This window comes from Rhinolophus sinicus, chromosome 1 (assembly GCF_057876585.1).
Source record: "Rhinolophus sinicus isolate RSI-liver-muscle chromosome 1, RSI-T2T, whole genome shotgun sequence".
NCBI classification, from domain to species: domain Eukaryota; kingdom Metazoa; phylum Chordata; class Mammalia; order Chiroptera; family Rhinolophidae; genus Rhinolophus; species Rhinolophus sinicus.
In genome coordinates, this window is record NC_142501.1 from 68413039 (window position 1) to 68425926 (window position 12888).

Sequence of the window (12888 nt, forward strand, 5' to 3'; positions counted from 1 at the left end):
CTGGTATGCATCTTTCTCTCGGTGTCTGTTCTCAAGGAGCACCTGTTCACTTTTTTCATCACTGACTCAACTGTTCATTTACCTACGTAAGCTTAGTTGTGGAAAAAGGGAAAAGAAATGTCTTGTTGGTTCTGTTTTTAACACATAAACAGAGATCATCAGAGAGGTGATCAAATGATCTCTGTATAAAAAATGACTCTCTCACCTTATACCCACTAGGATAGCTACTGTTAAAACAAACAAACAAACAACAAACACAAATAGAAAATAACAAGTGTTGGCAAGGGTGTGGAGAAGTTGGAACCCCTGTGCACTGTTGGTGGGACTGTAAATAGTGCAGCCACTATGTAAAACAGAATATGGCATTCCTAAAAGAATTTAAAATATAATTACTATACGATCCAGCAATCTTATTTCTGAGTATATAACCAAAAGAATCTCAAACAGCTATTTGTACTCATGCTCATAGCAGTATTATCACAATGGCCAAAAGGTGGAAGCAACCCAAGTGTCCATTGATACATGAATGGATAAATAATAGAGGATATACATGCAATGGAATATTATTTAGCCTTAAAAAGAAAGGGAATTCTGATACAACATGGATGAATCTTGAAGATATTATAGTTAATGAAATAATCCAGTAACAAATGGACACATACTTATGTGAGGTATCTATAGTAGTCAAATTCAGAGTCAGAAGGGGAATGGTGGTTGCCAAGGGGTAGCTGGAGGGAAGAAGGGGGATTTGTTGTTTAACAGGTACAGAATTTTTCAAGATGAAAAGATTTCATGAGATTTGTTGCACAACAATGTGGATGTATTTAACATGCTTGAACTGTACTCTTAAAAATGGTTAAGATGGTAAATTATGTTAGGCGCATTGTATACAATTAAAGAAGAGTAGGCTAAAAAAAGGACAACTCTTGGTAGTATGACATATGATTCATTTGAAAGGATCAAGATCCTAAAGTGAATGATTCAGTTAAGGCAAATGGAAATGCAGATACATAGAAAGGAATAAGGATGTAAGACTAAGAAGGAACAGCTACCACCCTAAACAACCTGTATCAGAGACAAGGGAGGATAAGCATAAGAGCTTGGTTTTGGACTTCTGATGGTTGGCGTTGCAAATAACACTTTCTTTGACGGTTTCTTAATGTAATGCACAGTCTTAAGCACTTTACAAAAATCACTATAGCGATTTAGGACTTTGGAGCATGCGATGTTTACAAAGTCAGGCTGATCGGAGCGGGTTGTGACTGATCACGCTGCTCCAAAGTCTCTATGACACCATCCCGCAGACACTCACCTGTCTACACGGAGCTGGCAGACAATGCTTAGCACATCGACGACTCCTTCTTCTTTCAGCTGTCGACAGCAAATGGATGTAGCAATAAAACACCCCGTTCTACCTATCCCCGCACTGAAAAGAAAGGACAAAGAATAACAAGGTGGAGGAAAAATAGCGACGATAAAATATATTCTTTTAATAAGGTACTTTTAAATTTGAACCAACGGTAAGGATTAACTACAAGAGGAACAACAACGATTCTTATGGACTGAGTATAACAACATGGGCTCTGTGCTAAGTGCTTATATGACATTCTTTCCTTTAGTTATTTGCAGTAGGATGAGAGGGGTGGAGGGAGGTGATGGGTGGGGAGAACAGGGAAAAAGACACTGTAACTGTTCTACAATGAATAACTAGAGCCTGAATTTAGGTAAGGTCTGGGCCCTAGAAAGGCGGGGAAAGACTTAAGCACACATCACAAATGTGAGTCTGGAGGACTGGAGCTGAACAGTCAGAAAAGCAAAAAGTCAGGGGGGTTGAGAGGCAGGCTGAGAAAGGTGAAGGGATTAAGACATTCAAACTGGTAGTTACTATAGTTATGGGGATATAAAGTAAAACATAATATAGTCAATGATATGGTAATAACTGTGTAGTGCCAGGTGGGCACTAGACTAATTGGGGGGAATCACTACATAAATTATATAAATGTCTAACTGCTGTGCTGTACACCTGAAACTAACATAAAATAATACTGAATGTCAACTGTAACTACAAAATAAATAATATATATACATTTTTTGTAAAAAAGCAAAAAGTCAAAGAAGACTAGTCCTGGAGGACTAGAAGAATGGTAGTCCCAGTGAGACAAAGGGGGAATTCTGGAATGAGAGAGCTGATTTGAGGGACAGAGAGAGGGGAGTTTGGTCTTGGATATACTGATGGTGAAGATTCCAGTGAATAACTGAAGATTCAATTCGGTTTAGGACAGAGGAGGCAGTTAGAGGCACATTTTTCCAAATCGTTTACTTCCAGGTGATTGAGTAGAAACATTATCTGTCCTTAAGGGTTTACACATTCATCTGCCTTAGAGAGTATGTCATCAACTTAACAAACGCTAGATAGATAGATAGGTAAATAGATAGATATAGATCTCTCTCTCTGTGTGTGTGCCTCTCTTAGTAATTTTAACCACTAAAAGTTTTTATGGAAATTTTTTTCAAATCTACATTTATATTCCCTTTTTTCTAATGTCTAGTCTCCTTGATGTTACTATTTTGCACTTGCTTCAGTTCAATGTATCCAAACCAGAATTAATTCTCTTTTCCCTCAATGGCATTACCAGTCAGCCACAAGTTTTCCAGCTTAGAAATCTTGGAGCCATTTCCAACATCTCCCACTCCCTCACCTCCCACATTCAATCTGTTCCCAATTCTTCTATTTTCCATCTCTACTGAGCGTCTGGGATCCATGCTTTCCTTTCTACAGACTGTGCTCACGTTTTCGACAGCTCCTTTCTTCATGATTAGCAATGATCTCATTTAGGTTTCCAAGTCTTAAGTCTTTTCTGGGACTAATTCACGACACACACAGTTGCTAGGGACCTGATCATATTACTCTCCACTCAGAAACTGTAGATGGCTGCTATAGTTATAGCACAATGTCTGAGCTTCTTACCATAGTATTAATGACCTTGACTAATATGAATGTAACTTTCAAGCTTTATGTCTTTTTACTGTCTTCCTTGGACTCTTTGTGCCATTTTTTTTTTTTTAATTAATTTACATGAGTCATTGCCAAAAAATGCCTTTTATTTTCCAATTTTCCTTTCTGTGTTAATGATATTTCTTCAGTCAGAAATGCCCTCCCAAACTACCTTTAAAAAACACAAACATTGGTCATTTTTAAAGATCTTGTTTAACATCGTTCCAACTTGTATAGGCTTTCTTCAATCTTCCTAGTTTGAATTAATAGCTCCCTCCTTGACACTCAAATAGCATTTATTTCTCCTATTTGGAACTTGTTTCTGTTGAATGTAAGTGCAAAAGAATTCAGAGGTAGAACGGTCTCTTTCAGTTGAAGTGTCTATTGAGAGTTTGTTTCACTAATGAGATAGGATTTGAACTGTACCCTATGAATGGCAGACATTTTGATTATCATGAATGAGAGAGAATACTCCATGCATGATAAGGGCATAAGGAAAGAATAGCTGCAGAAAAGGGTATATGATGTGTGACAATAAGTAGACTAGCTTGGCTTGAAGAGAAAATTATTTTAGAGAAATAGTGGGAAATAAGACTGGGAAGGTACACTGGGGTCTATAAAGGGCCTTATATGGAAAGCTAAGAGGTTTGGACTTTATCCTCTAAAACAGTGGTATGTTGTTGTTTTTCTGTTTGTTTGTTTTTTGTGTGTGTGGTTTTTTTTGAGAATTTGATGAAAACTATAAACTTTCACTCCCCCAGAAAAATTCACATAACTTAATGTACTCAAATTTGCTCCAAGTAACGTCAAGGAGTTCACTGACCCCTGTAGCTCATCCATAGACCCAAGATTAAGAACTTTAGCTCTAGGCAATGGGAAGCCATGTGATGAAAGAGGGTTTTAGGAGCATCATCCAAGAGAAGTGCATTGGGGAGGCCATAGTTGGGGTGGGGCATGGGGAAGTGGGGTGTGTGTGTGTGCAATTAGCTGACTACTTCTAAAATACATGGATGAGGTCATAAGGGTCTGAACTTGGGTGGTTGGACAGGAAGTGATGATTATGGGAGAAACTTTGAAGGGAAAGCCAATCTGGTGACTGATTAGATACTGAGGCTAGAATTGAGAGAAAGGCCAAAGATAACTGTCAATGTGAGACGTTGAGTGCCTGGAAAAAAGATGGTCTCATTCTTAGAAATGGTAATCAGAAGGGGAGCTGATTTTATAGAGGAAGTGGCTATGTCGTTTTAGATATCCTCAGAGTTTTATGATTTTGGGTGGTTCCAGCCCTAAAGTATGGACAATTAGGTTGTTTTTCTTTGGCCCCAAGCTAAGTTTGGGATAAAGCCTAGAGCTAGAAACTGGATAATGATGCCTCTGGATAAATAGACATATAGTAAATTTTACTCTTAATTAAACCACAAAGGTTCAAAAAGGGAGGAAGATAAAATTATCATCTAAAATAATGTATTTTATTTATTAAAGGTATTATCAAAAGCTCTCTTATAAAATTTTAATTAAAGAAAGCGACCCAAATTACAGTATTTTGAGGAAGTACGGAGAATAAATGTCTGGTTATCTAAATGACTTTAAAAATGTTTGCTTTTGTTTGGGCACACTAGAAGGAAAACAAAGGGGATGATGTATAAGTTATGAGAGGACAGCTTTCAGCTAGACATTAGGGAAGGGAGATACCAGGGACATCTGTTGCTTTTGTCGGCCTAACCTCCAGTAATCCATGTTCTCTGGCAATGACACTTTGTTTTCCTTTTGGAGAACTACTACTTGCCCGCCTCCCATTTTATAATTTATTCCTATATGTTTTTCATGAAATAACTTCTAAAATACTTGACTTGTTTTTATCAAATTTGAAATAGTAAATGTTACCAAGATATAATTCGTATAATTCAGATGCCATCTTGAAACAACAAAAAAGCCACTGATAATCAAAAAATCATATCTGTCATTTCTAGTGTATATTAGACTGATGAGATTAAATGAATCAAAGTAAGTTTCAAGACAGAGGACTGAATAAGGTGTCCTGTTCCCTGAGCCATTTATTTAGAAGGGGTATATCCTCCACTGTGTAATTGTTTGCTGAAAACATGCTACTATTGTCGCTGTAAATATCATCTTGATCAAGACTCGGATATTAGGGAGTTCACCAGTTTCAGTAAGTATTTAATTTACTGACAATGTCACAATCAGGAAGCCAAACCGAACTTCTATCTGCTCTATAACTTTACAAAAGATGGACAGTTTGCTTAGGCAGAAAGGACAGTTCATGCCTTACCTGCAGTGGACAACCACAGGCCCCCGGCCCGCACAAGCAAGTCTGTCTTCTTCTACATCCAGCATGAGCTGTAGAAGCGGCTGGGCACTGTCTGGAGTCTTGTGATCGGGCCATGACGTGTACCAGTAATGCTTCACATGTTGGGTGTGACTTCCTTGCTGAAAATAGCAACAGCCACCAAATGTCTCATTTATTTGTACAACTAAAAGTTATCGAAACCACCATACTGCATTCCTTCTATCACTCCCATCTTGCTGGCAACTTAGTCCTAGGTGGTAAAAAAATCTAGGAGATTTTTAAAGAACAACCTTTCACCTCGAGCAAACTTTACTATAACTATTTACTGATATCAAAGTTTGCCAGTCTTGCCTTTATTAAATGAGAATATATATTTAGCATAGAAAGTGTACAGGGAACATATGCTACACATACATTTGTAATTTATTACTGTAAACAAAATGGTAGATGAAAATGTAGCCAAGAAAGAATTGGGATATAGTGTGTTTCCTGCTGTTTGAACATTCCTGAGGTTATGAAAGACATATTAACCAATATAAGGACACTTAATGTTATATTCAGCCACTCTAATATTTCTTCACTCATCCTACATTCCGGTTTTTAATAGTAGTGAGAAATCCCAGTAGTAAAGGAGCTACCGGAGTCACAAGATTAGAAAGGCTTTCAGTGAGGGGCCATGCATATCCCCTCAAAACTCAGTGCCCACTGGGGCCCTGGCATGGACTAGGCACTCGAGGACATGTATTGAAAGACAGGTGTTGGTAACTGCCTTCCTATCCCGAGCTTCCCATTAAAAACCATTGGCACAGCTCTGTCACTACTCTCTCTCCATTATCGTTATGTCCCAGCAGTGAGGCTCTAGATAGGATTGAAATCTTTGAGATGATTGTTCTCTAGAAGCAACAACAATACCATGGCAACGTTCATCAGCATCTGCTGCCCGTAAGCTAAATCAGGTAATTTTTCTATGATGTAATCTGGTCTGGGGAAAGTCCCTATAAATTACTGTAACTTCAAGTTTTGGCAGATCGCATCAACCCTTCAGGTTTGTCTTGCCTCCCACAGCCAGCCACCCACAAGCGCAGATTTTCTGTTTCACAGTTTCCAGGCCTTACTTAAAGCTGCTTAGGCCAAAGTGACATTAACAAAAAAATCATGGGAAAGTCTCCAGAGCAAGCTTTTAGTCAAAGGCATTCAAAAGGTTAAATGAAGAGATCTTTTATTTATGCAAATTAGAAGATCATAACATCATACTTAGTGAATTTCCTCACTAGCTGCTTAGTTAATTTAATTATTCCAGATACTTATAGTAGCTGACCACAAAGAAATACATGAGGGAATGATTATAATTTCTCTTTTGAGCTTGACATTATTTAATTTGTTTAAAAATAATATGCAGTACTTATGAGGATGTATAATTTCAAACTAGCAATGTAGGTCTCTAACACCACTTACTTTGCAGATAGCTACATAATCCTACCTTTAAGACCAGGTTTCGAACAGTGTAGTTATCACATTCGTTTACACTGATAACCAGAACCTCCACTTTTCCATAGATTCCTCTCTTTTCGGGCCAGTATAGTACACATTTCTGGTGAAGGGGAAAGAAGAACACAGAGAATATTAATGATTTTCATTGGCCTTGGAGTACGTTTCATTCAAGCATCTCAAGAGCTTTTATTTAATTAATTAAAAAATTCCAGTATCAAATATTATAATTCTGTAAACGCTCTAAACCAATGGAATTATACATTTTAAACAGGTGATTTTTGTGGTACATAAATTACATCTCAATAAGGCTGTTTTTTAAATAAAGTATCAATTTTTGCATGTACCTGTCAAACACTGCTGCTACTAATTCCACACACACACAAAAGGTGAAAGTTCCCAAAACTCCACAGACAAATTAAGAACTAATTAATAACTAAGTTAGGAATTCAGAAATTAATGTCCAAATATCAGAGTTAATCATGTGATAACTAGACATAAAAGGAATGCTTCTTACAATGACTGAGGCAAGTCATACTGCCTTGCTTCATCAAATGGAAATGTCTAATAAGAGTATCTGTAATGTGTTAGATGCCACAAAATGAGGTTTCTCTTGTATGTAAAGTAGATGTAACGACCTTTAATACTTCTATGGTGGTATATTTTCCAGAACCAAGGGTCTTTTCACTTATGGGGTCCATTGAAATAAATGTATAACAAAATTATTTAAAAAATATTTTTATAATGGCTCCTCCTTGAAGGGTTTAGTAACAGTAATAATAACTATATTGCAAGCAAGGCAATATAATGGTTAAGGTGCAGACAGCCTGGGTCCAAATTTTGGTTCAACCACTTATTAGTTGTGAATCCATAAGCAAGATACTTAACCTCTTTGGCCTCAGTTTCCACATGGAGAGCACTTAGGCAGGCATACAATAAAGCATTCAAAATGAGGTAAGAATGTTGGATCTGCCAGCATTTCTGGGTGTGGGTCGGGATCGTGTCTCATGAGACCGAAGAATGGACACATGGACCAGGGAGAGGCAAAGAGTTTTAAAAAGAGGAGAGTTTATTGAAAGCAAAGGGTCAGAGCTCCCGAGCGGGAGGGGGTCCCGAATGGGGGTGCCCAGTGACTGAGGCAAAAGCTCTTACTTTTATACCTTCTCTTGCCTGTTTGGGGAAGGGGGCTGGAGCTTTTCTAATGGAATTCATCTATCAGGTTTGTCCTGTTTGCCCATCCTGAAGCGATTAATGAAATAACCCATTCCTATCTATCAGATCTGTTCCTCTGTCTGGCCAAAAGGGATTTGAGATAATTTATTAACCTCAAGGCATCTATGTTACATGAAAAGAAAACTACAAAATGGGATTCAAGCATACATATGTACATATTATTTATTATTTTGTTTTTTAGTCAACTGCAAAAGACCTATTAAATTTTTTACCATATATTTTAATGACTAAGTATGTAAAGTGTGAAATTTGATGTTTTATTGGGAAAGCCCAGGGAAGCAATGTTAATTTTAGAAATACTGTTTAAGTAGCACTTATGTTCTTGCAAACACATATGCATATTTATAGAGAAATTCCTTTTTCACTTGTTGCCCTCAGTTGGGACCTTTCAGTACTCAGGACACTTGTTTCTTCATATCTATGTCAACGGCATATGAGCACATTTGAAAACAATTAAGAACTTATGATTCAAAAGAATCACAGAACTACAGGAGAAGACATGTAAAGTGAACAGACACACCTCCATATTCTATTATGCTCAGTACTAACTATTCCACAAGCTAGAGCCACGGAGGAAGCCACTTTGCCTGGTGGAATCACTGTTTCTTTCTTCCATTACAATAAAAACACATTTGCATCCTTTATATTCTGGTTCATTTCCAAACAAAGTAAATCGTTTTCACCTCTATTTACATGCCACCCCACACGCAAGACAGTCACGCAATCAGGCTGAAGACTTATTCTGGCTGACATTACGTCAACATTAAGAAAAATAAAACCTTTTAAAAATAGAGCAATTTATTTCCCTCCTCATTTACAAGTTGTCAAACGTCTAAAATTTCCCCAGTTTGTTAAAGACAATCATACTAACCAATTTGCTTGGTTTCTTTCAATGGAGCATCAAGTATTTCGCTGCAAGACCCGAGCAATTGTATATCTAAAAACCCATGCCTCCTGGATAAATCCAAGAAGAGACAAAGTCTTGAAAAATGTATTGAACAAAAAAAGAGGCATTCAGGGGTCCAGCAGTCTGGCATACATGCCCCATTGTCCACAATCAGGCCCCACTTTGGGAAGGTGGCTCTCCAAACCAGCAGGAAAAGCTTCGAGGCAGAGGCTCACAACCTGCACCCTCTCAACAATAATTGAACAGGCTTGTGCACCTACTTGAGAAATGGAAATGCAGCTTGCTTCTCTCCCAAGCTTGCCGGGCCCTCTTGAATGTTTTTCTTGACTCTTTACCAAAAATGCAATTGGCAGCCAGGTCCCCATAGACAATGCAATGTGACTTGTTCATTCAAACAACCCTTAGTTAGCATCCCATGTCCTTTCTGAGATACAATAGTTTATTTTTACACACTGAATACATTCCCCCTTCCCCCCCTTTTAGGAGAATGTAGAAAAAGAGACCAGATATGTGTAGGTGCTTTTGAATGTGAGGTGGCGGAGAGCTGCAAATGTAGTTGTTTCTAAGAGCACAAGTTCATGTTTAAAATATTTTTGTGAACAGCTTTATAAGGTTTCTCTATTGTGGTGGTAACAAAGATACGAAGCAGGCAGAAAATGCAAGGAAGGAAAATGCTCTCTTTACAGATAATATTGTGAAACCACACTAATTGTAGGTAATTCGAAATAGCACGCTATCTAGCAGAATATAACCCCCATATCGTCACTATTTTTCTTCTAACTGGGCTAATTCTTTCAGTAAAATTATCTATTAATTCCAAGAAAAAGAGGTTTCCAGAGGGTCATGTGTCACTTGTGCAAACAATTAGCAAACCCTGACTGTAAAGATTCTGGACATCAATCAATTCTTCATAATCAGTGGTTCACAGCTAAAATAGAATGCATCACAAAGCAATGCAAATTCATATTTCAGTGATTTTTGTTTCTTTGACCCTCACTCCTCTCACCCCAACCATGTTAGGGCTATTTGTGTATAAAGAAAAAGGAGGTCTAGTGAGTAGTTTAGTTGCCTTAAAAAAAAAAAATCTTTTTGAACGTTACTTTCTTTTTAAATTCTATGCATCTAAAATCAGAGATTTTGCTGTATGAGCCAAAGACATGTATCATCACATAGAAAGTGGCTCTAAATAAATAAAAGAAGATGGTCAGCTTCATTTAAGTTACATTAGCTTATGACAGGAATAGAATGGGCGACATCATCTACAATAACTATTATTGTAGTTAATCTTATTCCTGGTTTTCAACTAAATATTACTAATATAGGTTTAGCAATGTAATATTAAAGTACTTTCACCAACATATCATTTAATCCCTTTCACAATCATTTGAGGTAGTTGGAGCAGATATTATTATTATTATTATTATTATTATATCATTTTACAGCAGATGGAACTGAAGGTCAGTTCCCTGTTTTGCTAGGCGTCTCTGGGAAAATTCCCTTGGAGACTAGGACCCTCTGAACAAATATCATTTTATAAATTCAACTTGTCCAATCTCTATCTCTTATCTGTACAATTGTCTAGAGCTCTAGTGACTTATGTCTAGCCACTTAGTAGACTGTACCATCCAGAGGTCTCCACGAGTCCTCAAATTCAACATGTTAAAAATGGAACTCACTTTCTTTCCTCATAAAGCTTTCCTTCCATCAGGGCTCATGACATCACCTTCCACTCAATCTCCCAAGCCAGAAATCCTGAAGTCCAGCTCTCCCTTGTCTCACATTCAATTAGAAACTAAGCACTGCAGCTTCTACCTCTGGAACACCTTTTGAATCTATCTCCTTTTCTCAGTCTGCTCTGCTATTACCTTAATTCTTTTTTTTTCTTTTAATTTATTGGGGTGACAATTGTTAGTGAAATTACATAGATTTCAGGTGTACAATTCTGTATTACATAATCTATAAATCCCATTGTGTGTTCACCACCCAGAGTCAGTTCTACTTCCATCACCATATATTTGATCCTCCTTACCCTCATCTCCCACCCCCCACCCCCTGCCCCCCTTACCCTCTGGTAACCACTAAACTATTGTCTGTGTCTATGAGTTTCTGTTTCTCATTGGTTTGTCTTGTTCTTTTGTTGTTTTTGGTTTATATACCATTATCAGTGAAATCATATGGCTCTCTGCTTTTTCTGTCTGACTTATTTCGCTTAGCATTATACTCTCAAGATCCATCCATGTTGTCACAGATGTTCCTATATCATCTTTTCTTACCGCCAAATAGTATTCCATTGTGTATTACCTTAATTCTGTACCTCATTACTTCTTACCTGGACTGTTGCTACAACTTCTTAACCTATTCTGTGCTTTGCCTTGCTCTTCTCATATCCAAATCCTATATTCTGCCACCACTTATATTCATGACATACAAATTGCATTATGTCACTCTATTTCCAAAACATCTTTAGTGGCTTCCTGCTGTTTGTGTAATGAAGCCCTGAGGTTTTGTTTGTTTCTTTGCATAGTCCCCTTACTACTCTATGCTCAAGCCACAGCAAACTGCCCAATTTATGTAGGCCATGTGGTTTCTTTGTTTGCTTGTTTAATTTTTTTCAATTACAGTTGACATACAATATTATATTATTTTCTGGTATATAACATAGTGAGTAGACATTCGACTTCTGGGTATTTATTTGAAGAAATCTAAAACACTACTTTGAAAAGACATGTTCAGTGCAGTATTATTTACAACCCAAGTGTCTTAAGTAGATGAATGGATAAGGGAAAGGTGGTACAAATATACAATGGAATTTACTCATCCATATAAAAGAATGAAATCTTGCCATTTGTGACAACATGGATGGATCTAAAGGGTATTACGCTAAGTGAAATAAGCCAGACCGAGAAAGACAGTAACCATATGATTTCACTTATATGTGGAATCTAAAGAACAAAATAAATGAACAAACAAAACAGAAACAGATTCATAGATACAGGAAGCATTTTGATGGTTGCCAGGTGAGAAGGGGGCTAGGGTAATGGGTGAAAAAGGGGAAGGGGATTAAGAAACACAAATTGACATGTGGGTTTCTTGTCTTCCTTTGTAAGCCACTGCTCTCTGCCTGGGTTATGTTTCCTTTGAGAACCTATTCACTCTTCAGGGCCCTATTAAAAAACTCCAAGGCTTCATATGAGGTATTTGGCCAAATGTAATGAAAATCAATTTGTTCTATGATTTTATCAGATAGAGAAAGGAAGGGTATGAAAGAAGGGAAAACTTACAACATGATTTCTTTACATGGCTTTTTGAGGGTAAACTGTTTGCAAAATGCTGACTAGGTCAATCAATGGAAAAAATGAGGTTTATAAGTAGTCACATAGTTAACTCACTAAAGTCACATAGATGAAAGATGCATGTAAAAATAGTGACAGCGTGTGGCTGTATTAAGTAGTTAAGAGAAGTGTTATGTTAGGTCAAATCACCAAGTGATTTCCTTACTTCATGAAAAATAAATTCAGTACATTATTGCACTATGAGGCCAATACTAGTGAGTTACTTGCTTTCTAATATCTTGCCTCCTTATTTGGCCCGTTATTCTGTTGGGGCAATAATTAAGTGCATGGGCTTTGGAATCAAACAAATCTGGATTAAAATTTGGTTTCCATCACTCACTAACTTTGAGGCTTTAGGCAAATGGCTTTAGGTATCTCAATCATAATATAAGGATAGTAAAGCCTACTTTGTAGAGTTAGAGTGAAAATTAACTGAATGAATGTATGAACTGGGCTTAGCACATACATTCAATAAATGGTAGTGGGTAGAAAGTATCTCCCACAGTATACATAATATGATCAACATGTATAGCTACTTCCGTCATTCTTACAAAGTGATGCAAGGGGCACCCAGTAACCTCTAGAGGTGGTCTGAGGACTTTGGAAGTGTGTAAGTCCGAGTTCT

The 12888-nt window shown here is 37.3% G+C and overlaps 1 protein-coding gene across 5 annotated transcripts in view; it reads right to left on the bottom strand.

Annotated features, from left to right (window-relative positions):
• Positions 1-12888, bottom strand: part of PTPRR (protein tyrosine phosphatase receptor type R) — a 245914-nt gene that overhangs the window by 14824 nt on the left and 218202 nt on the right. For all 5 annotated transcript variants that reach the window (XM_019748998.3, XM_074325415.2, XM_088800759.1 and 2 more), the window contains 3 exons: positions 6784-6894; positions 5286-5443; positions 1313-1426 (listed from right to left, as the gene is read on the bottom strand). In XM_019748998.3, coding sequence (XP_019604557.1) covers positions 1313-1426; positions 5286-5443; positions 6784-6894 — 383 coding nt within the window. The remainder of the gene's footprint in view (positions 1-1312; positions 1427-5285; positions 5444-6783; positions 6895-12888) is intronic.